The following is a 22,920-nucleotide window of genomic DNA, read 5'->3' as shown; positions in this document are numbered from 1 at the left end:
GGGGGATTCCAGCTCTCCTGGTCACCCTGGGTGTATCCTGGGAGATTCCAGCTCTCCCTCATTACCCTGGGTGTATCCTGGGGGTTTCCAGCTCTCCTGGTCACCCTGAGTGTATCCTGGGGGTTTCCAGCTCTCCTGGTCACCCTGGGTGGATCCTGGGGGGGTTTCCAGTTCTCCTGGTCACCCTGGGTGGATCCTGGGGGGGTTTCCAGCTCCCCTGCCCCCCCAGATGCTGGGCTGAGCCCTCCCACAGCAGCAGGGGCTCACAGGGGAGTTTCTCCTCTCCAAGACCAAAGACTCCACCCAGGGCAAGCAGCACTGGAGGCAGTGGGGACACCTGTCCCTAATGGGAGACCAAGGGAACTCACCATTCCCTTTGGGTTTGTGTCAAACCCCAAAATCTAACTTGGCCCCTGGCTGTGTGGAAAACACACTGAAACAGCCCAATCTTTCCAAATTTGGCACCCCCCAGGCTGTGTTGGTGCTCTGGGTGACCCAACACCCACAGCCTGGGTGTGGATGTGGGCAGCACCCAGAGCAGGCAGAGCTGCCTGAGGTCACAGCTCCTCCAAAAACTCCTGCCAGAGGGATGAGGATTTAGTTCCAGGGCTGCCCTGAGTACCCAACCCTGCTGCACCCCAGGCCACAGCTCCCACACTTCCTCCTGGGCCAGGCTCCTCTCAGGGTACGAGCACAGTGGCCCCAAGAGAGGGACAGAAAGGGCCCTGCTGGCTGCTCTGCAGCCTGGAGCCCCCAGCAGCTCTCCAGGTGGGTTTCCCAGTCCTCAGGGGAACTCTGGGTGCTTCCTGCTGGCCCCTGTGGCTCTCCTATGGCACGGCTGCAGCTCAGGCAGCTCCTCGTGCTGAGGGCTCCTGGGAGCTCTGGAATTCCCTGCAGGGAGGCCCAGGTGGCAACAGAAGGGAGCACCAAACCCCAGAACCTTGCTGGGAATGGGAAGGGGGAGCCCAAGCCCTGCTCTGCCCCTTCTCAGCCACCTTGGACCCAGCACCCCCATTCCCAACCTTGCATCCCTGCCAGGAATCTTTTGGGATCTGCTTTCACAATGGGTTGGAGGTTTGGGGTCTACTCCAGCCCTCAAGAACAAGAGATGGAATTTCAGATTCTTTGCCTGAGGATTCCCTACCCTGCTTCACCATGGGAACTCCTCCTCCCTCCAGGTTCCTGCAAGGACAGACCTGGGACAGTGAAGGTGTCCCTGCCCATGGAACAAGAGGAGCTTTAAGGTCCTTTCCAGCCCAAACCATTCTGGGATTCAGACACTTTAAAGACAGAGTGCCTGGAGCAGAGTCCCCTCAGCACTCCTCACTCTCTCCCCACAGGCTGCTCCTCCTGGAGCCCCAGATCCCTGCAGACCACCACCACCAAAGTGCTGGGCTCTCAGCATTTATTTCCACAGCAAACCAGTGCTCAGGGTTGCAGGAGGTGACATGCAGGGCAGGCATTGCTGGAGAGGAGGGCTGTGATTCCACGTGGAGATACCTGTAGTGCATGAGAGACTAAAGAGCATCCACCTACCTCTACAGGGCCCTAACTGTCAGCTCAGAGAGAAGAATTACTGTGTTGCAAGTGGACAGTGACAGGAGACAGGAGCTGCAGCTACTCTACACACATTGCTTCAGAAACCACAACGATATGCACAAACACTGTGTCACTCTGCACCCCGCAGCCCCTGAGCCGAGAGGAAAACCTCTTCTGCAGTGGTTCTGTCTGGGCCTTTAAGTCAAGGTTAAAAGTCCTGTGCCTCGAGCTGCTGAAGCTCCTCCCTTGTAGGCAGCCAAGTCTGCGCCCCCCTAGAATCAGTTTTCTTTTGGCAACAAGGAAGGCCTCAAGCTGCAGGAATTAACATCTTGCTTCCATAATGGTTTGGCTGACTCCAGGGATGGCCAGGTTCCAGTCATCATTCCACTGTATTGCATAAATACCTACTGGAAAAAAAATTGGAGATGGCAGCGAGCGGCAGCTCCGCGTCCATCGAAGTCACTCAAGGTCCCACCAAACATCCCCACGAGGCTCCAACTCCTCCTGGGAACACTCATGGCTGTCCACGGATCCCACCCTGGACACACACGATGGACAGACCGAAGAACAAGGGCGGGACATGGGCTGGGTGTGTTCAGCAGGCGTGGAAAAGGGCCAGGAGCTCCTCCTCTGCTTTCGGAGTCCCTGCCGTCGGCGAGGTGGCCACCTGGCCCCCAGGTCAGCACTGCTCACCCACCACAGCCTCACTGCTGCTGGTTTTGTGGCTGGAGCTCTCTCCTGGGCCCATAAGGATATTGCCAGGCCCAGAAGGATATTCAGGATTGGAACAGTAGCTCTAGGAACAATCAGACTACAGAGGTGAAGCAATACCTGACCCAAACATTCAGACCGGAGAAGACAACAGCGAGACGTGAGAGACTTTAAAAACTATTGCCTGCATGGGATACACACTCAGACCAAACCAGACACACACAGTCAAACAAAAATACTGCCAGGACAAGCCACTTCCTTCTCTGGAAGAGGGGATTCCTCCATATTCCACACCAGGATCTCGCTGTGTTGACCTCCTAACAGAAGGAGCAGAATGTGCAGATCCTTCCCAAGGACAACGCTCCTGGCACAGCTGTCCCTGCAAGATCCTCCTGCTGGGCCTCAAGTACCAAAGTGTCCGTGTGCCTTTGGGCCTGGACGGGCAGGCAGACAATGGGAAGATGCTGTAGCACCAGTTTCCAAGTTCAGTGCAGTTTTTAATGCATTAAGCCAAAGGATTGTCACCAAACTTGCTTCCCACGCAAGTTCTGCAGAGGGTAAAGCTACACTCCAGCTGCTTCTGTCCCCAGGCTGCCTCTGGCACTCACTCCTTGCCTGAGCTGTAAATCTTCTGCACCGTGGCCCGGGTGAGCTCCAGATCCTCGGGGTAGCGAATCTCCAGCTCGGTGTTTGCCAGGTAGTGAAGGCCGCTGAACTCGGAGAAGTAGCGGCCGATGTCGGGGTGAGGGATCTCCCGAGGCTCAGAGTTGTACTCCAGGTTCTCTGTGAGGGAAGGGAAGCAGCAGTTACCACCAGAGAACAGCCTGCTGCAGGGCAGTGAACCTGGGCCTCTCTCAGGCCTTGTTTGTGTGTCTAGAAACACCAAATCTGGTGCCTGAAAGGAGAAAAATACCCTAATGCAGGGAAATGGGCGGAGCAAGTCAGTGGGACTGCTCACAGAGCCTCAGCTCCTGGTGACCCCACTGACCAGGGACATGGCAACTGGTTTGGGTTTGTGCCTGGGCTTGCCTGGCACTGGGCTGGAGGAGCAGGATGCTGCTCCCACTCTGCTGGTCACAGGACTCAGCTGTAAGTGTGGGGAGAAGCTGCTGCACTGAGCTCTGCTCCTCTAATCCCTCACAGCCCTGGGGGATCTGTTTGAGGAGAGATGCCCCTCGAATGCTCCAAGGTGAGCCCTCCTGGCAGAGGAGCCAAGAGCTTCCTCCCTCAGCCTGTGTTTCCACCATGCCAAGGCCCAGCACTTGCCTCCAGCAAAATAAACTTCCCTAAATCCAAACTTCCCCAAGTCCAGTGAAAAACCCTAAGAAGGACAAATTTAATCTTTCCCACAGCAGCTCATTTCCTCCAGATAACCTGATTAGGCACAAGAGTTAAACAACACTGAACCCCAAAGGTGACTCCTGAACACTGAACCCCAAAGGTGGCCCCTGAACCCCAAAGGTGATCCCTAGACACTGAACCCCAAAGGTGACTCCTGGACACTGAACCCCAAAGGTGACTCCTGAACATGAACCCCAAAGGTGACTCCTGGACACTGAACCCCAAAGGTGACTCCTGGACACTGAACCCCAAAGGTGGCCCCTGAACATGAACCCCAAAGGTGGCCCCTGAACATGAACCCCAAAGGTGGCCCCTGAACATGAACCCCAAAGGTGACTCCTGAACATGAACCCCAAAGGTGGCCCCTGGACATGAACCCCAAAGGTGGCCCCTGGACACTGAACCCCAAAGGTGATTCCTGAACACTGAACCCCAAAGGTGGCCCCTGGACACTGAACCCCAAAGGTGATTCCTGAACACTGAACCCCAAAGGTGATCCCTGAACACGAACCCCAAAGGTGACCCCGGCCAAGGGCTGCTCCGCTCCGCAGTGTCGGTGCAGAGCAGGGACTGGGAAGAAATCCCACAGGCTGGAGCCCTGCAGCACTCCCCAGATGATGTCATTTTTTTCCAGCACAGTGTCAGATAAAACAGGTAGTATTAGCTAGGGAAAAAAAAGCTGCATCAGGATCAAAGGCTGACTTTGGGCAGGGCAGGAACGAGCTGGGGTGCAGAGAACGTCATTCAGGAATAATCTGTCTCTGAAATCCAGTTCATTAGTGAGAACAGAGAATTCCTATTAATCCAAGCAGGCTCTTTGAAGCTGCTGCTGCATGCCAGGGTGTGCAGCCAGCAGCACCAGAGCTTTCCATGCCTCAGCAGCCTGGTGCAGTCCTAGAGGCTTGCAAAGGACCTTTTTGGATACTGCACCACTGCGGAAAACAATGTGCACTGCTGAGTGCTCTGCAGCAGCATGGCTGAGCTGGGAGCTGTGCTCAGGAGCTGCAGGGATGGAACAGGAGGGATGGAGTGCAGGGATGGAGAGCTGCAGGGATGGAACAGGAGGGATGGAGCTGCAGGGATGGAGAGCTGCAGGGATGGAACAGGAGGGATGGAGCTGCAGGCATGGGGAGCTGCAGGGATGGAGAGCTGCAGGGATGGAGAGCTGCAGGGATGGAGAGCTGCAGGGATGGAGAGCTGCAGGGATGGAGAGCTGCAGGGATGGAGAGCTGCAGGGATGGAGAGCTGCAGGGATGGAACAGGAGGGATGGAACAGGAGGGATGGAGAGCTGCAGGGATGGAACAGGAGGGATGGAACAGGAGGGATGGAACAGGAGGGATGGAGAGCTGCAGGGATGGAACAGGAGGGATGGAGCTGCAGGCATGGGGAGCTGCAGGGATGGAGAGCTGCAGGGATGGAGAGCTGCAGGGATGGAGAGCTGCAGGGATGGAGAGCTGCAGGGATGGAGAGCTGCAGGGATGGAACAGGAGGGATGGAGCTGCAGGCATGGGGAGCTGCAGGCATGGGGAGCTGCAGGCATGAAACAGGAGGGATGGAACAGCAGCTGGCAGGGAACAGGGTGACACAGGCGAGTTCAGCACAAGGTGGGAGCCTCCCAAAGGTGCTGACAAGCAGTTTTGAGCCACAGATCTCTGTCCTGTGCTGTCACAAAGCAAACAAAACACAGACAAGAGTGGACAGGTACCAAACTCCCTGAACAACACAGGAGTTCTGGAATTAGCTGCACTCAACCCACAGATTTACAGGAAGGCCTCAAACTGAGGTACACTTATCTATAATAAGCTTGGGGTTATTTCTGAGCTGGTTAAATTAAACTCCACATGAGGATTTGTTTAGGATTCTTTCAGTAAAATCTCTCCCTCCCTCCCCAGAGTCAGGTCAGGAGGATATGAAATAATCATTCCCAAATGATCTGAGGATGTTTTGGAGGGGATATCAATAGCAGCAAGAACAAACCCTTCACTTTTCCCCAGCAATACCAGAACCCTTGAAGGCCACAGAGATGCAGTGATAAGAGTGTCTCCTACACAGAGATAACAGTGTCAGCCTACCCTGCAAGAACTGTGGGACCAGACAGGGTTCTGTTTGTTTAAACATCATTAGACACAAGATAAGCAATGACTCAGCCCCAGCAGCACTGGGGACAATTACCTGATTAGGTAATTACCAAGATGCACATTTTAATGTCAACTCATGGCACATGAGAATTTCTGGGTTTAAGACTCTCTCAGGCCAAGCCCTGTCTGATCTGAGCCATCAGGATTTGCCACTTCAGCTTTCTGGGCTTCTGAATACAAAAAAAGCCAATCTCAGGACAGTGGGAAGGAAACACCTGCCCTTTAAATCTACAGAGGCAGGAGTGTCCCTGCTTGTAAAACCACCTATTGTCACACCTCTTGTCACGCTCAGGGGACCAGAACATGAGGGAGCACCCAGGGAAAGGGCATTTTGGTCAGCATTTTCCCTCCAGCAGCTTCCCTTAGCCAAACACACTCTGGCTGTGCAGCTGCCCTGCCTGGATGGGACCTCCCTGTCACAGGGGGGACACAAACATGAGGCAAATTAACATTTTTACAATGTACAGAGTCACACATGTGCTTCTCTTTTGTAATTTTCTTCAGAACCTCGGTTCAACAGTTCTTCCTGTATCCCAGCCACACACTCTGACCACCAGACAAGAGTTTCCTCTCATGGTTTGTTGCACAAAGCACATCTGACATTGAGATTTCTACACCTCCCTGCACTTGTGAAGAGACATTCATTTTTGTTCTGGTTAAAGGTGGCACTAACAGCCAGGTTACCTGTGTTCCCTGGGGTCCTGGCATGTGACAGTGGCCAGAGCCATGTCCTGACCAGCAACCCCTCACTAAGTCCCATTTCCAGGTCCTGTGCAAGGCACAGCCGTCAGGAGCTGCTGACTGACCTTCAGCCTCCACCAGAAGCTGAGTTATTTCTTTCAAAGCATCAATCAAGGTTCACACCATCAGAGTGTCCAAAACACTTCTGGGGCAAGAGATCACACCAGAGTGAGCTTTCATGTCCATCCCAGCAGTGCTGATTTCATGGAGAGCAAACAGAGCAGGCCAGGACTCAGATCATCTCCTTCCTACCTCCACCTTTACAACCCTCATTAACCACACTTAATTAACCCATGAAGCACCCCTTTGTCCTGATGTGGGCAGAGTGCCTTCAGGAGCCCCTGCTCACCTTGGGCAGCATATCTGCAGGAGCCATCCTCCACCAGGACGTTGTAGAAGGGCTGGTGGGGGCCGTGGGGGAGGCTGTGCACGTTCATGTTCCGGATCCACTCGTGGCCCATCATGCAGGCAGGATCCCAGCCATAAATCACACAGTTGTAGCCATACCTGATTCAAGAAATTGCACACTAAGGCTGTGGAAACTCCAGAGCCAGCTCTTTTTCCTCAAGATTAACAGAGTACAAACAGGATAGGAACCTCCTGAGAGCTGGCACAAGGAGGAGAGGAGCAAGAGGGGACAAAAATTAATTCAGAAAGACTTTGTGTTTGTATTTTGAGGTGGAGGGAAGTAAATATGAATGACTGGGTAAACAGACAGGAATAAACATCTGAAGACAAAGGAAAACCAAATGTGAGCAAGAAAAGAGCCTGGAAGTCAGCAGCCAGAAGAGGAAGGAAGAAATAAGGAACCACCCTGCTGGGCTGTAACTACTCCTGTGCTCATCATACAGACCAGGCCAACAGTGAGAACAAAGCCATCACTATTTACAGAATATTCATGGGGTGAACTGTGAGGTGCTGTAACTGTCACTGCTGATGCCCCTCAAATATGCTCTGGATGTCTTGGTGAGCCAGAGGAGTGGCCAAAGCAACACAGTGCAGCAGGAACAGGGAATGAGAGCACAGGGAAACATCCACAAACTGTCCTGGGAATATCAGAATCGATTCTGAGGTTGACTCTCCTGCACAACCCCTCATTAAGTGATAGCTGCTGTTTCCTGGAGAGCTCTGTGCTGTGGGGATGTTACCTGTGTGACAGAGGATGACTCAGACAAGTCAGGCTCTCTGCAGTGCAAACATTTGCTCTCTCCAGGCACTCCCAGAGCCTCCCCCCTTTTCCTGCACGGGACAGACGCACGTGCCTGGCATTTCCCACTCCTCCTTGGCACTAAACCACATCTCACTGCTATCAGCTCCAACCCTTCTGCTCTGCTGCTACAGAGCTGACTGGGGGGAAGGCTCCAAGCTCACCTCTTGTGTTTCATGATGAGCCCAATGGAGAAGCAAACCTCCTTGTGCTTCTCGTCCGAGCGGTGCTTGACCTCGGGGCCCAGCTCCTCCTTGCGCCGCTCGATGTGCTCCAGGGTGTGCTGCACCAGGTACCCCACAGCCCCGTGCTGGGAGGGGTCCAGGGCCTGGATGTGCTGCAGGATGTCCAGGACCTTCCAAACCACAGAAAAACAGGGTCAGGACACGTCCCTGCAGCAGCACAACTTATAAACTGTCTCAGGTTGGAAGGTGTAGCTGGGGTGTGTATTCAATTTGCCATCTGTCAGAGCTGGGGCAGTTATCTCTATTCATGGGGCAGTTTTCTTTATCTCTCCCACAGCCAATCCTCCCTCCAGGAGATCTCTGCTGTCCATGGCCACTGAGTGTCCCTGCAGGGCTGATCAAATTCCAGCATCCCATGGGGAGATGCTGTGCCCAGGGCAGGAGCCAAGCATTCCTACCTGGATCCAATCTGAGCCTGGAACAGCCCAGCAGCCTTTGCCCACTGCATTCCCAGAGGAGCAGCTTTCTTCTGCCCTGCATTCCCAGAGGAAGAGCAGGCCCATCTCCAGCAGGCCTGGAGCTCCAGAGGAAAACTCCCCCCTTGTGCAGGATCCCTGCTCCAGCAGAAGCACAGCTGGCACTGCAGGAGGGCTGAGCCCCCATGGGATGGGACTGTGCCACTACCCTGACACACAGGGGTCAGGGCCTCTTCTGACTCTGCCAGTGGGTTTTTTGGTTTGTTTGTACTATTGCATTTGTATTTTTAATTTTGCTAGTAAAGAACCTATTCCCATATCTTTGCCTGAGAGCCCCTCAAATTCCAAATTATAACAATTCAGAGGGAGGGGGTTTGCATTTTCCATTTCAGGTAAGGCTCCTGCCTTTCTTAGCAGACACCTGTCCTTTCAAACCAAGACATGAACATGTACAGATGTATTGCTGCAGTCAGCTGCACGTGAGTGCCCTGAGATCTGCCACAACATCTGCACACTGTTCTCTGCCATAGCTTCATGTTCAGCCTGCACACAGCCTGTTCTTACTCCTTTTCTCTTTGTAAAGTTCCAGCTTCAGGAAAGGCACTGGAGAGCTCAGCAGCTCCTCAAAACTCAGCCCCACGAGTTCATCATGTCCTGTTTAGTGCCCACAGACCACCTCTCAAGGTTTGTGGTCATGAGAATGCAGTTCCCAGTGTCCCAAAAATGCTGCTGGGAAGTGATTCCAGGTGACTTGTGGTGCTCTTGAGAACTAATATTTTAACTTAAAAGAGCTTCTCAGCATGTCTGTGAGGAGAAAAATAGGGCAGCACAGGAGAAAATGGAAATAACCTCCATGATGCTTTCCCAAGGAACAAGGCAGAAAAGCTGCTTGTCTCAGGCTGACTGAAGAACACAGAGCAGCAAGGTCTGCAGATCCACAATTCCAGCCTCCCAGCACCCTCTGGCACAACATCAGAGCACCTGCTGCCAAGATTGTTAGAGGCAGGCAAAGCAAATTTCAATTTTTTGGTAAAAGCAAAGAAAAAACCCAACCTGCTGTGTAAACACGTTGGGAAAAGACAGGTATCTGTCTCAACAGCAGATACCTTCAGTCCCAAAATCTGCCACACTCTGGCACCATGTAAAATGATTGTCTCCTTGATCATAGGTTTGGTCATTAAGTTCAGAGCAGCAGCAGAAGAGGAATGGAAATCTCAGGCTGTTCAGCATGAACAGCAGCCAAAAATCGAGGAAAATCAATTTAAATAAAGGGCAGGTGAGTAATTAATGAGAAGAAACACAGCTCAGACTTCTTGGCCACTTTAATCCTATTAAGAACTAAGAAGGATGTGAAAATCCTGAAAAATCCTGAAGGAAGTAAGTAACCACAGCTGCCAGAGATTCTTGGGAGTTTTATTTACTGTTATTTACAAATATTTACGGCAACGTGTAGCTCTGCAGGACTTTTTAGATTTCCTACCCATCCATAAATCTGGCAGCCCCTGTCAAAGCTGGTACATTGTGTCCTGTCAGACACAGCATTCTCTCTGGTTAGCTGCAATCCTGCCTGACAGCCTGGAACGACTGGATTGCCATCCTGAAAAATCCAAATTTGCTCATTTCCACTGCAGCTGCTGCAGAGAACTCAGTAAAACCCAGCCCTGGGGTTGGGTTCTGTGTTCTGGGGGCTGCAAATCCAAGTCTGGTGCTCTCCAAACTGCCCTGAGTGCCAGGAAGATCTTTCAGTGTTCCCTATTTACATCCAGCTCACTGAGTCTGTCCCATACACAATTTTTTGTGCTGTTTTTTCTGTGCTAACCCTAAAATTTGTTGCTATAAGAAAAGAAGGCCAAGCTTAGCACAGTTTGCTCTTCAAGGGAAGGAGGGAGCTCCTCCAGCAGTCCTGTTCCAGTTGATTTGGTGGGAAGAGCTTTGTTCCTGCTCAGCTGTCCAGCCAATATTCCTGTCCCCTTCCCAAACCTCACAGGTGGAACTGGCACAGGCTCCACTGAACCAGCACAGGGAATTTTGAGTAGGAAAAACCTCTGTGCTGCAGTGACACACTAAAACAATCAGATTTTCTGAGTTACAGGCTCTTCCCTGTGCCTTCTCCTGATTCAGTGAAAGCCTTGGATGATCCAGACAACCTGTAAATCTCAGCACCTTCCTTCCCACACTCCCAAGATAACAGGATTGGAGTTGTTACCCTGAAGGAAAAGGAATTCCAAGGACAGGAATATCAAGCTGCTTTTTCACAGGAGCCACAGACTGTGGCCCAAGTTGGGAACACAGCTTTGGTTTTTATTTATAAAAGATAACTTCCTAAAGTTTTCTGATAAGGTAATTGCTCCCTTTCCAGGAGCCCAGCAGGAGTTTTACCACAATTTAAGCACAGAGCAAACAGGATACTCCTGTAACTCACAGTCCATGGTGTTGGTTTCAAGACAAGCTGTAAATCATAAATTATGACTCAAAGCTGCTCCCAAGTCTCCCCTAGGACAGGCAGCCAAGAATCATCCACTATCCCTGCTTAAAATTGATTCTCTGCAATGTGAGAACTTCTCCAACTGCATTTATTACAGAAACAACTTGTGTCAGACTGTAATGCAGGCTGACATAGCCCAAAAATCAATAACCCAGTGTTAATAGTGCTCAGCCTTCCCCAAAGCATTCCCCTGAGTGCCCAGGTACCTTTTCTGGCCAGATTCCCAGGTGGAAGTACAGCCTGGCCTGGAGCATGAGGTGCTGCACATTGTCTGGATACATGGCCAGGTACAGGTCCAAGGAGTCTCTCAGCAGCTGGTAGGACTGGTCAGTGCTCTCTCTGCCAGCAGAAAGGAAACCCACCTGTGAGCCTCTGCAAGCCTGTCCCCAGAGCCCCCAGGGACAGGGGGGTGCCCACAATGGTGCTGCAGGTACAGCATGCTCACAGCAGTGACTCCAGAATGGATTGTCACTCACCACATCAGCCTGCTACAAGGAAAAGCACTCCACACCTGATCACTGAGCTCTGCCCTCCCACCCACTGCTCTTCTCCTGGGTCAGATGATGCCACACAGAGAATTCACTCTCCAAGACACTTCCTTTTGTTCCTCTGACACCTATAACAATCCTTTCACTCCTGTGAGTCTGTCTCTGGCTGCTTGGGAAAGGATTATCAGGATTTGGAAACAAAACTTGATGTTCTACACACCAACAGGATCTCTGAAAATGCTCATCTGAACACGAGGGTTGTGCCTACCATGACAGGAAAAGGCTCTGCTCTTAAAAGTGGACAGTCCCGATCAGCTTTTCACAGAGAAAATAAAATATCTTGCCTATTTTCTTGGGAGGAACTAGTTTCACTAAATATTTTTGTTTCCCCTCAGATGCAGGTGATTAAATGCCTTGTGACACAGGGAATTTTCAGGATCTCAGGAGGTGAGCGACACCTTTTGGAAGCAGCAATACTGGACATGCAGATAATGTACCCCAGCTCCTTTTTCCCAGGGTATGGATCCTGAACTCACCTCTTGCCAAGGTTCAGGAGGTTCCCCACCATGCGCTGCAGGACCTCCTTGGAGGTCACCACTCCATAGAACTCCTCTGTCACGTGGTGCCCGATCAGGTACTCGCACTCCTTCACTGTCAGCTGCTTCCCCTTCCCAAAGGCATCGATGTAGGTGTAGTCAAAAATATCTGTGCTTCTGAAGAGGCAACAGAGAGCCCAAACTGTGACCAGGGTCTCGTGGTAAAGCAGGGTTTGCTGTTTCTGTTCTTCCCTCAGCACTTCCAACCCGTGTCCTTCACTCCTCAGCTCCCTCCTAAACAGAGACTACCTGGTACCTTCTCTCTTTCCATAATTCCCAAATCACCTCATGGGTATTACTATTTCAGGACATCTGTTATTATTCAGCAACAGCAGAAATGAATTTCAGGAACACTTTCCTAAATATCTGGTTTTTCCCTCTGTATAGGTTATAATTCCATGTGGAAAATAAACATTCTCCTCTAGGCCTAGAGCAAGAAATTTGTTACCATTCAGCAGCACCAGAACAGAGTTCTAGGAAAACTTTCCTAAAAATCTGGTTTCTCCCTCTGTATAGATTATAATTCCAGAGGGAAAATAATTAAATATTCTCCTCTAGGTCTAGAGCAGCAGCAGCTGAGTTCCAGGAAAACCTTCCTCAAGATCTGATCTTTCCCTCTGTACAGGCAGATGGAACAATCAAACCCTCTCACATAGGTCTGGAGCTGTAAATATGTTCTGATTTTTGTCACTGTGGGCAGTTTCAGAGTTCAGCAGGTCACTCACCCTTCTTTCCCTTGACACCATCGCAGTAGGAAGTGGCTGGGAAAGTTGACAGGCTCCAGTTTGACTCCCAGCTGCCTGGCAATTGTTAAATAAAGCACAGACAAACTGATGGGAATTCCTGTCCTGCGGATCAAAACCTGGGGGAGAAAAATGAGACAAAAACACAGGCGGGATTTAAGAAAAATAAATTTCAAGGATTGATTTCACAGCTGAAAATGCAACTTGACAGAATATGCACTGAAGGGTAATATATTTATTTAAGAGTTGCTCTTCACAGAGAATTATTTGTCTGGCTACATTCAGACAAATAAAGCATCTCAAGCCTTGCAGCCTCCCAGTTTTTGCCTGACACACACACACCTGGTGAATGTAGGAATTCAGGGAGTTGTAGTAATCCAGCTCATTTCCTTTGTATTTCAGCTGCTCATACAGGACACAGTTCATGGCATCAAGCACCTGCCTCTGAAGCTCCACTTCTGGAACGAGAACCTCTCCTGGAAACACATGCAGTGAAATAAAGACTGAGAAAACAAGAGCACTCAACCTTTATGCGATGAAATCTTCACATGGGCAGGCTCAGTCTCTCCTTGAAAGCCAGAAATTACTCAGTGTTTATAAAACCATGGAGCAAGATGCTGCCTGACCTTTGGAGATGATAAACATGCACCTTTCTACTGATGATTTTCTGAGATTGGCAGGAAAGAGGTTGTTTCCCAGTCCCACAGCTTAGCTGTAGATAACAGGACTAATAAGATTCCAGAGACAAATGGGAAAAAATAGAATTCCCCTCTCAATTCTTTCAGTACCAGATGGACTGAACCCTGGGCTACTGAACAGCTGTTTCTTGAATGATGGCTTCAGTAAATGTCACAATTTTGTTTGCCAGGGGATAAAATCAACAGCTCTTTAAGCTGCCACCACTCCCCAGCTGTTTGAGCTGTGCAGAGGGCTCTGCAGGAAGGCACATTTCTGTACAGTACCTGCCTTGGAAGCCAAGCTGGGGTGCCTGGGGTTCTTGGTCCGCAGCACTTTGCGCACTTTGTCTGTGATATCGTCCACCTGGGCCTGGACACTCTTCAGGCAGATGTCTGACAGGGGGTTACAGTACTGATCAATCAAAACAGCACCTGCAAAAAACAAACTGCATAAGAAACAGGACTTCAGTTTTTCCTTTGCTTGGTTTTGCCTGCTCTACATTCCAGGCATGCAGCGAGTGCTTGCAGCAGAACAGCAGAGCTCTGTGTCTGAAACCTGCAGTCACCTCCTGGATTTGTTACACAAAATGCAGAGAGTGAGCTGACATGAGAAATTACTAGGTGATCTCAGTATTGCCCTCTCCACCACGCTGAAAGGCATCTGTACCTTGAGCAGGAATGCTGCTGGGTCAGGCTGGACCAGCTCTGTGCTCACACTGCAGCCCCTGGCAGCTCCCCAGCATACAGAGATTTTTATTCAGTCTGAAGCAATCCCAGCTTCACTCAAACTGCCTCAGTCCTGACTGCTCCCTGTCACATCCTCCATATCATCCTTGTTCATCATTCCTTATCTGCTACATCCATCTTTCTCTTCCACACCTGCTCTCCATCTTCCTAACACAACAGAACAGAACAAGCTTTCATGTTCCTCCTGCCCCAGCCTCTGCAGGAAAACATTTCCTTTTCACAGAGCCTTCTCCTTGGCACCACTCCTCTTTCCAAAGCCTCCTCTTCAATCTCTGGAATCAGCTGCAAGGATTTTGCATGGACCATACCTTTTCCAGCCTCCTACAAGGCTTTGCCAACATGTCCATGACAGGTCTGTAAATCAGGGAATTGAGCAGGGCTCTGTGTCTCCTTTCTGTCCTCCCAAAGTGTCCCCTGTGCTGACCAGGTGAAAATTCCCAAAACACTTCCTGCTGGCACATTAATGGCAAGCAAATCACACATTTGTGACCCACATGACTAAGTCTCATAATTAATTTGTTTTTTTCTAGAAAACACCACTTTTTGCTTGCCCTTCTTGCCCTAACAGCCCCTTCTTCAAAGTCTATTGCATTAACAAGAACCAGCTTTGGTGTTGCAGCCTCTTTTGTCCTCTTTCAGGGACATTTTGGAGTGTGTACCAAGAGCAAGGGACTCTTCTACAGCCTCTGGCAGCTCCTGAGCCATTCAGAAGACAGAAGGAGAATAATCCACCAGACTGAGGACATGAAGAGCAGAAGAAAGAGCTTTTTCTTTCTTAGCAGGTGTAAGTGCCCTCCCACCACAGGACTGGACTTGGATTTGTTTCTCACCAAAGTCTAGCACTCAGTTCTTGAGACACTCCCAGTGCTCAGGCTACAACAATTCCCTCTGCCTGCTGCCTGCCCTTATCTGAGGAGTTCCTGGGAAGGGGGAAAGCAGGGAGCTCACTGGGAATCAGCTCAGGGGCCACAGCAGCAATGTCAGTAACGAGGATGTCGAGCTACAGCTCATTTTCTCAGCACCTTGTTTAGTATTCCAGTGTTTTACCATTTTCTGCCTCCAGCCCAGCTGTCCAGGGTGATTTTTCAAGCACGCAGCACCGACAGCACCTGATGCCACCCTGACATTTTGATGCATTCCAGACACATCCAAAATCCGACCAGAACTCTGAGTCATTAGCCAAGGGCTCGCTGGAATCTAAGCAAGGCAGGCTCCTTGCAAGTCACAGCATGATGGAGAGCTGTCATTAGGGGCTGGGGCTGGGCTCCCTGCCAGGACTCACCCTCCAGGAAGGACTGCCTCTCCGTGGGGCGCTGCAGGTACTCCTTCAGGTTCTTTAGGATGTTCTGCTGCCGTAGGAAATAGAGAATTTTCTTTGCATAGTACTTCCAGGTGAGACCTTTCCTGCACAGTTAAACACAAGAGGAAGCATTTCCCTAAAGAGGTATTTGAAGGGTGAACAGCTGGTTTAAGTTTTAATACAAGTTTACAGTTTGGGTAATTGTTTTTCTCAACAAGCACTGTCACTGAAAGTCAAGCCAAAAGGGGAATGTTGAGAGGAATTTATCACAAAAAGCCACACAACTCGCAAAACATTGCTCCTATCATCTCCAATTTTCATCCCATCACCAATACATTCTTTTGATAAGATACATTATCATGGGAAACAACACAGATCCTAATTAAAGGAGCTCAGGAATATCTGATTAAAATCCTGTACTTTATTCATAAAACATTACCCTCTGTCTGACTGCATCTCTCCAGAGCCACTCCTAAAGCATCCTCTCAGCATTAAAAATAGATTGATGAGGGACACGAATGTCAGTCCAATAGTATTCAGAAGAAAAACAAAATTCTCCAGAGGAAAACCAACTCTGTAGCTCTGACAAGGCAGGAGGAGATCAACAGTTGCTCTGTAGGTGACACAGTTCCAAAACTTTTCACAGCAAAGCCCCATCACTTTCTAAAGCCTCTCCATCCTCCTGGACAGCAGGGCAATCAAAACTCATAATATTTTATCTTCTTCCAATAAACTGGGATCCTCGATAGGGACAACTGCTTTATTGGGATATCTTCCAGGGAGATGATTTAGCCTAATGCTCCTGAATGGCACTGACTACAGCTTAATCAGGGTGTAATTAGCATCAATTCTGCTTTATGGGGAGGCATTTGGCCAGTGCAAAGCCTCAAAAGCTTTTTAACCAGTTGTCAAATGAGAGATGCTCAGACCCAGCTCAACTAGACAAGGCAATAAAATGGATGGGAAAAGGCAAAAATGAGATGATTGCCATTCCAGTTGGGTTTTTTCAAGCCCTATTAACAGTCCCTCTAATCAAGGCTATTAGGCCCCATTAAGGACATTTATCACAGCTTTGTGTCACACCAAAGCCAGCCTGGGTAGGTGGTACCAGCAGAAAAACCTTCAAATAAAGCAAATAAAACCTTCAAATAAACCTCCTCATCTTGCCCAGTGTTAATCAAGGTGATGAGATTACCCAGGCAGATAAAACCCAGGAGTTTTATTCACCACCTGTCTGGAGAATTTACAGAACTACAAATTTTGCAGTGGCTGAATTCACCTCAGTTGCTTCTCTGGGGACAAAAACTGGACCAACGTACTCCAGCTCAGAAAGGGAAAGAAAGAGCTGAAATTTCAGGGTACAGGGATTCCTGGTGGCAATCCTGAAGGATTCCTGCTTCCCTCTGGTGCTCTGGCCTAATCCTGCAACTCAGTTCAGCAAACTGATCCAGGTTTAAATCAAAAGGGAACAAGAGGATGGGAACTGCTTAGGCAGAGCTGAGGGTGCATGGGGTATGTCCCAGGAGATGCCACGAGCTGGCAAGGAAATAAACAACAAAAAGCAACACAAAGCCCAGGGATCTTCTTGTGGGACAAGGGTTCCATGGCTTCCTCTGGAAATACTCAATCTGAAATCAGGCCTCAGCAAGCCTGGGGGTGCTGTTTAATGAGTGTCAGGCATTAACCAGGGTATTTTTCTCCTTGAACTGGTGCAAGAGGGAAATCCCTGCCATTTCTCAGCCCTCTCTTACCTTCCTTCCATGTTGAGGATACACATCAGCTCATCCTCAAAGAAATGGCTGGGGCACCCCAGAGTCTCAATGTCACTGAATCCATCACAGGGCACCTGCCAAAGCAGACAAGGAGTTATGCACAGCACAACAGGCTCTCCCATAACTTCAGAAAAAGTCTCAAAACCAAGTTAGTCCTTTTTTTAAATGTATTTATTAATGATCTTGAATTACCTTATGCTCCCCAAATACTCCCAGTCTGTACTCATTGATTTATTAATCCATTGAGAACCCCAGGAACATCCTACAGCAATTTCAGCCCAATTCCACAGCATTTAGGGCTGTGATGCTGAGTTCAGGACCAGCAGAGTCACATTCATGCAGGGTGGGCACAAGCTGCAAGTGATTTTAAGGTGGAATCAACTTCTGCTCGTGGTTGACTGAACCTCTCCACACACCCCCTGTGCAGGAGACTCATCCTGGCTGAAGGAATGAAGAGGCAGGAGCCTTTATTTTTTGCAACAACCACTTCTGCATCTATATTCAGAACTGCTATTTTCTTCCAGAATTCAGAGTTACTTTTTAAACTTTGGCTGAACTGTAAAAAAAAAAAAATTGACTTTCAAGCTTTTCACTATAGGATATGGGCTCATATATGGGTTGAAAGCCTTCTCTTCTGAGCTCTGAGCAGGGAATCAAGCTGCAGCTTCTGGCCCCACAGGAGATGATTCTCATCATGAGGCCTTTGGGTATTGCTTAATGGTCTCTCCATGGTCTTTGCATATGTGATCAAAACAGGAGGAATCCAGGAGCTGCTTCTCCCAGTTAATGCTCTGACAATTCTCCATGGACAAATGTCTGGCTGCTGCAGAACAGAGCAGCCAGGAGACACCAAACCCTCCTGGCCCTGCTGCCTTCCTTCTGCACAGCAGCCATAAAAGGGGGGCTGTTCAGTGGCTCTTGTGTGGGATTTTGAATTCAGCCAATGTTACAGGCAGTATTTATACTCATTTCACAGAATTCCAGGCTGACCCAGCTGTACAGCTTGCCAAAATCCACAGCCACCAAGCAAACAGCCAAGTAACTCCTGTTTCATGTGCATGTCAGTGTGAGACACCACATTCCCACCTTTCCCCACTGAACAAAGAAGCATTTCAGGGTCATGGCTGCCTGGAGAACTTCAAAAACACACTTTGCAGCTGAGTGGCCCTGTTGTGCTTTGCTGCTGCACTCCAAGGGCTTGTGACAGCTCTCAGAACTCACCCTTGCACAAGGTCTGCAGTGAGAAACAGCAGCTGTGCTTTGTGGCAACAAACCCTGTGGCCTTCAGAACTCCCAGAGCCAGGGCTGAAGTCCCAGCACACAGCACAGAGCTGTTAGGGCTGAATGCAATCCCAGGGAGTGCTGCACTCCACACACCTCTGCATTTGGAATTCTCTCCCCTTCTGGCTGTGTTTCAGCATTTTATACAAAGTCAGGAAATACAAAATCTCTGAGTGCACAGCTGAGGGGATGTGGAAAGAGGGGCAAGAGAAGCTAATGAAAAGCATTTATCACAATCAAGGAGGGTGAATCTTTGAATTGCTATGGAATCATGGAATATCCCAAGCTACCACAAGGATCATTCAGTCTAATTCCTGACCCTGCACAGATATCCCAAAATCCCACCACATCCCTGCAGTGCTGTCCAAATGCTCCTGGAGCTCTGGCAGAGCCAGAGGCTGTCCCCACTGCCCTGGGGAGCCTGGGCAGTGCCCAGCACCCTCTGGGGGAAGAAGAACCTTTTCCTAATAAAAATAATAATAAAGACTACATAAAAATGTTTTAAAAAGGGAAAAGCCCTCTAAGAAATAAACAACTTTTGAATGGTTTAAGGATTTTTAAAGAATACACCCTGGTGATGTGAATGCTCAGGCAGTGCTGAGGAAACAGCCTCAGGCTGCTGCAGGGGAGGTTTGGGTTGGATATTAGGAAAAATTGATTAATTGAAAGGGTTGTTAAGCATTGGAACAAGCTGCTTAGGGAAGTGGTGCAATCGCTGTCCTTCAAAGGAGTTCAGTTTTCTGGACCCTTGGGAGGAAAATCTCCTAACAGCAGCTGCTGTTGGGCTGGTGCAAAGAGCAGTGCTGGGCTCAGCCTAAATAAACCCTCCTGGCAGCAGAGCAAGGGCACAGCATGGGCTCCTGTGGCTGCATCATCTGCAAGCCCCAACATTTCTGAAAGAGTAATAATAACAATAATAATAATAATAATGATGATGCTCTTTGTGTACTGGAGATGGCAGCCCAGGGTGCTGTGAGAAGTGTCAGCCCCTCTGAGCTCTGGTTGCTGTCCAGAGATGAAGCTGTGAGACCCACACGAGCAGCCCTACAGACACCTGCACTGTGCTGCTCTCAGCTTCAAGATCTGTTTTTCTGAGGGAATTTAGCAAGGTCAGCTCTGGCTTTCTGAAGGGTTCAGAAAATGAAGATGTGCTGCTTAGGGACACGGTTCAGGACTTGATCCTGGAGGTCTTTTCCAACCTTAATGATTCAATTACTGATTTCATTAATGATTCTATTGGACAAGTGGCGGGGCTGCTGCACACACACACAAAGAGAGGAGGACTTACATGCTCTGAGAAGAACCTTTTGGAGAAGGAGGCCACAATCCTCTGTGCCTCCAGCCCCGCGTTGTGCCGTGCCTTGTACTCCTCCAGCCAGCTGACACTGTCACTGTGGCTGTAGTACTTCAGCAGGGATGGCCACCTGCACACACAAACCAACAGCATCATCAATATTTCACCTCCCTGAGAACCTCCAGAAGGACTTGAGGAGCTGAGACAGAGCCCAGACACTGCCCAGCTTTAAACTGTATTAAATTACCTCAGACATCAAAGCACAACTCCCCAACTGCAGCTGTGCATTAATGATGATTTAAAAGCAAGCTCTCCTGAAGCCTTCAGAGGCTCCCACTCCAGGATTTCAATACCTAAACATCCTAAATGCTTCAGTTTTATAATTAAAAGAGTTTACCACAAAGAAGGAAGCCAACCTGGCACTGAACAGAAGGGGAATTCTCTGTCCTGTGTTCTTCCTACCACCTCGGGGAGCTCATTAAAACACAGCTCCCTCCACTGCCCTTGCTGGTGGCAACATCTAGGGGAGGAAAACACAACCTGAAGTCAAATTGTGACTAAATGCTTCTGCAGTTTGACAAGAGACAAGAAATAATTGTTTGAAGAAAAAAAAAAGACACCTCACAGCTTTTTTTGTTAAAAACTCCTCCTTTACTGAGACTCAAAGACCACACATTTCACAGCTTATTCAGAATTTCAAGGTTCAGCTGAAAACCCAACTTCAGGGCATGCTTTGGGGGCTGTTGGCAGCACCTTGCTGAACAAAGTGGGTGTGTGGTGCCACAACACAGCTTTGTGCCACAAAACAGGTGCCAGCTCTGCAATTCTGCTGCTGTGAAGACACCAAGATCACTTGTGTGAGAAACATGCAAGAATCGGCACAGATGGAAATATTTTGGAAATGAAGCTGAGAGAAAGGGTTTTTTTTCATTTGCTGCGGGATTTATTCCACATTTTGCAATGCTGTTCATTATTACTGGTTTATACAAACCATTTTCCTTTGTCTTAGGCTCTTTTCAGGTTTTTTATATATATATATATGTATATTTATACATTTAATCTACCAAATATTGCAATCACTCCTCCTGTATAATGATTATTACCAGTGTCCAAACCACATCTGGAAGATATTTAACTGCTGGTTAATAATAAAACTCCCCTGCACTTGTCTCCACAAAACAAAGTCAAATGACCTCACATTACGTAACAACCTCTCTCCTGATGAATCCCTGGCCCTTCAGCACTGCTGAAATGCAGCCACCCCATAATAACCACCACAGTCCCCTGTTTTGGGATGAGAAAGGAGAACTGCATGGCTTGGAAGGACATTGGGAATTTTGGAAAGATGAAAGTGCCATCGCTCATGACGGAATCCAGCCAGGATGGCAAGGTCAGGGTGAAGCCTCCTGCCAAAAATTCCATTTCCAAGGAGAGAGGAGGAGAGCAACGTGTGCCAATCACCCACCACGGCCCATTCCAGCTGCTGGATCCCAACCAGGCTGACACTTGCAGGAACTGCAGCCACTGAACTGCTGAAAGCCAGCCCCAGAGCCATGGCTTGCAGCTGTAACTCCTCAGCAGCTTTTTTACCCCTGGGGGGAAAGGGAACAATCCCCACACTTGGGCTGAGCTGAATTTCAGGAGCCAACTGCCAGCTCGAGAAAGCAATTCTGCTGCTTTTCCTGTGCCCACACAGACAATAGGAGGTAATAGATGAGCCTGGACAGCCTCGGGGATGAGGAGAGCTGCCCCCAGGGTACAGCATCATCACCAGTATCACACCCATCTTTCACCCCAGCCAAAACGTGCACAGCGCCCCAGCACGGCACCCTGGGGAAACAGAACAGCAGCAAAACCCCACCGCAGCACCTGGGTATCTGTGAGGACAGCTCTCCCCAACTCCTCATGCACAAACACCTCTCTGCTCTCCAGTATGAGTGCTGAGATGTCTCTTGGCTGCTGCTTTGGAGGGGTCAGGGAGCCAATCCCCAACCCCAGGGCACGATTCTGCTGCCAGAGCCCGGGGGTGCAGGGGACTCGCGGGCCCCGCTGTGGAAGAGCCACAAACCTGCTCTGCGGCCAAGGGAGTCCCCTGCGGGCAGCAGCCCCGGCCCGGTCCCCCGGCAGGGATCCGGGAGGGCGGGCGGCCCTGCAGGGCGCTCGGACAGCGCCCGACACCCGCCCGGAGGGGCCGCGGCCGCGCCATCCCCGCAGGTGCTCCGGGCCAGGCGGGACCACCCGGAGCAGCCCCGGGGTGAACCCACGGCCCTGCAGCCGCCGCTCACCCAGCCCGGGCGGAGCTCCACCGCCCCACGCGAGCCTCCCAGGCCGGCCGTACCCGCCCGAGCAGCCCCGGAGCCGCGGAGCGCCGGCGGTGCCCGTTCCCTGCCGCCCGAGCGGCGCTGCCCACCTGAGGCGGAAGCGCTCCCGCCACACCTTGCCGCGGGGCTGGCACGCCTCGCGCAGCCGGCGGCAGGTGCAGGACACGCGGCCGATGTCGGCGGCGCCCAGCACGTCGCAGCAGAGGATGAGCTCCAGCAGCTCGCCCGGCAGGTCCGTCAGGCCCGTCCCGCCGCTGCCGGGCCCCGCCGGGCCCGCGGCCTCCGCCGCCATCTTGGCTGTTTACCTGCGCCCCGGGGCCGCCGGCGCTTCCGGGGAGGGGCGGCCCGGGGAGCGTCCGCCAAGTGCGGCCGCGGCGCCGAGCGCAGAGCGCCCAGGGAGCGTCTGCCAAGGGACGGAGCGGGAGCGGCGGGCGCGGGGGCTGCCGGGGCCGGGGGTGTAACACCGGAACGGAGTGCCGGAACGGGACCGCAGCGGGGTGGCCGGTGTTGGGAACGGGGGACAAAAAGGGATCAGTGTGATCAGTATTGGAAACGGGGGCCAAAAAGGGATCAATGTGATCAATACTGGAAACGGAGTGCCAGAAAGGGATCGTATCGGGGTGATCGATATTGGACACGGAGTGCCAAAAAGGGATCAATGTGATCAATACTGGAAACGGAGTGCCAGAAAGGGATTGCATCGGGGTGGTCAGTGTTGGAAACGGGGGCCAAAAAGGGATCAATGTGATCAGTATTGGAAACGGAGTGCCAAAAAGGAACTGAATCAGTGTGATTAGTATTGGAAGGGGAATGCCAAAAAGGGACCAAATGAATGTGATCAATATTGGAAATGGAGTGCCAAAAAGGGATCAATGTG

At 50.5% G+C, this 22,920-nt stretch overlaps 1 protein-coding gene across 1 annotated transcript; it reads right to left on the bottom strand.

Annotated features, from left to right (window-relative positions):
- Positions 1-1,388: 1,388 nt before the first annotated feature.
- On the bottom strand, positions 1,389-22,350 carry FBXO21 (F-box protein 21). Its single transcript, XM_064392237.1, has 12 exons — positions 22,133-22,350; positions 19,717-19,852; positions 17,127-17,221; positions 15,358-15,479; positions 13,614-13,760; positions 12,994-13,127; positions 12,634-12,770; positions 11,849-12,025; positions 11,031-11,163; positions 7,843-8,033; positions 6,821-6,978; positions 1,389-3,033 (listed from the first exon to the last, which is right to left on the bottom strand). The coding sequence occupies exons 1-12, from the start codon at positions 22,333-22,335 to the stop codon at positions 2,855-2,857; spliced, it is 1,812 nt and encodes a 603-aa protein (XP_064248307.1). The 5' UTR covers positions 22,336-22,350; the 3' UTR covers positions 1,389-2,854.
- Positions 22,351-22,920: the final 570 nt, after the last annotated feature.

This window comes from Passer domesticus, chromosome 17 (genome assembly GCF_036417665.1).
Source record: "Passer domesticus isolate bPasDom1 chromosome 17, bPasDom1.hap1, whole genome shotgun sequence".
Lineage (NCBI taxonomy): Eukaryota > Metazoa > Chordata > Aves > Passeriformes > Passeridae > Passer > Passer domesticus.
This window is presented reverse-complemented; position numbering and strand designations above follow the sequence as displayed.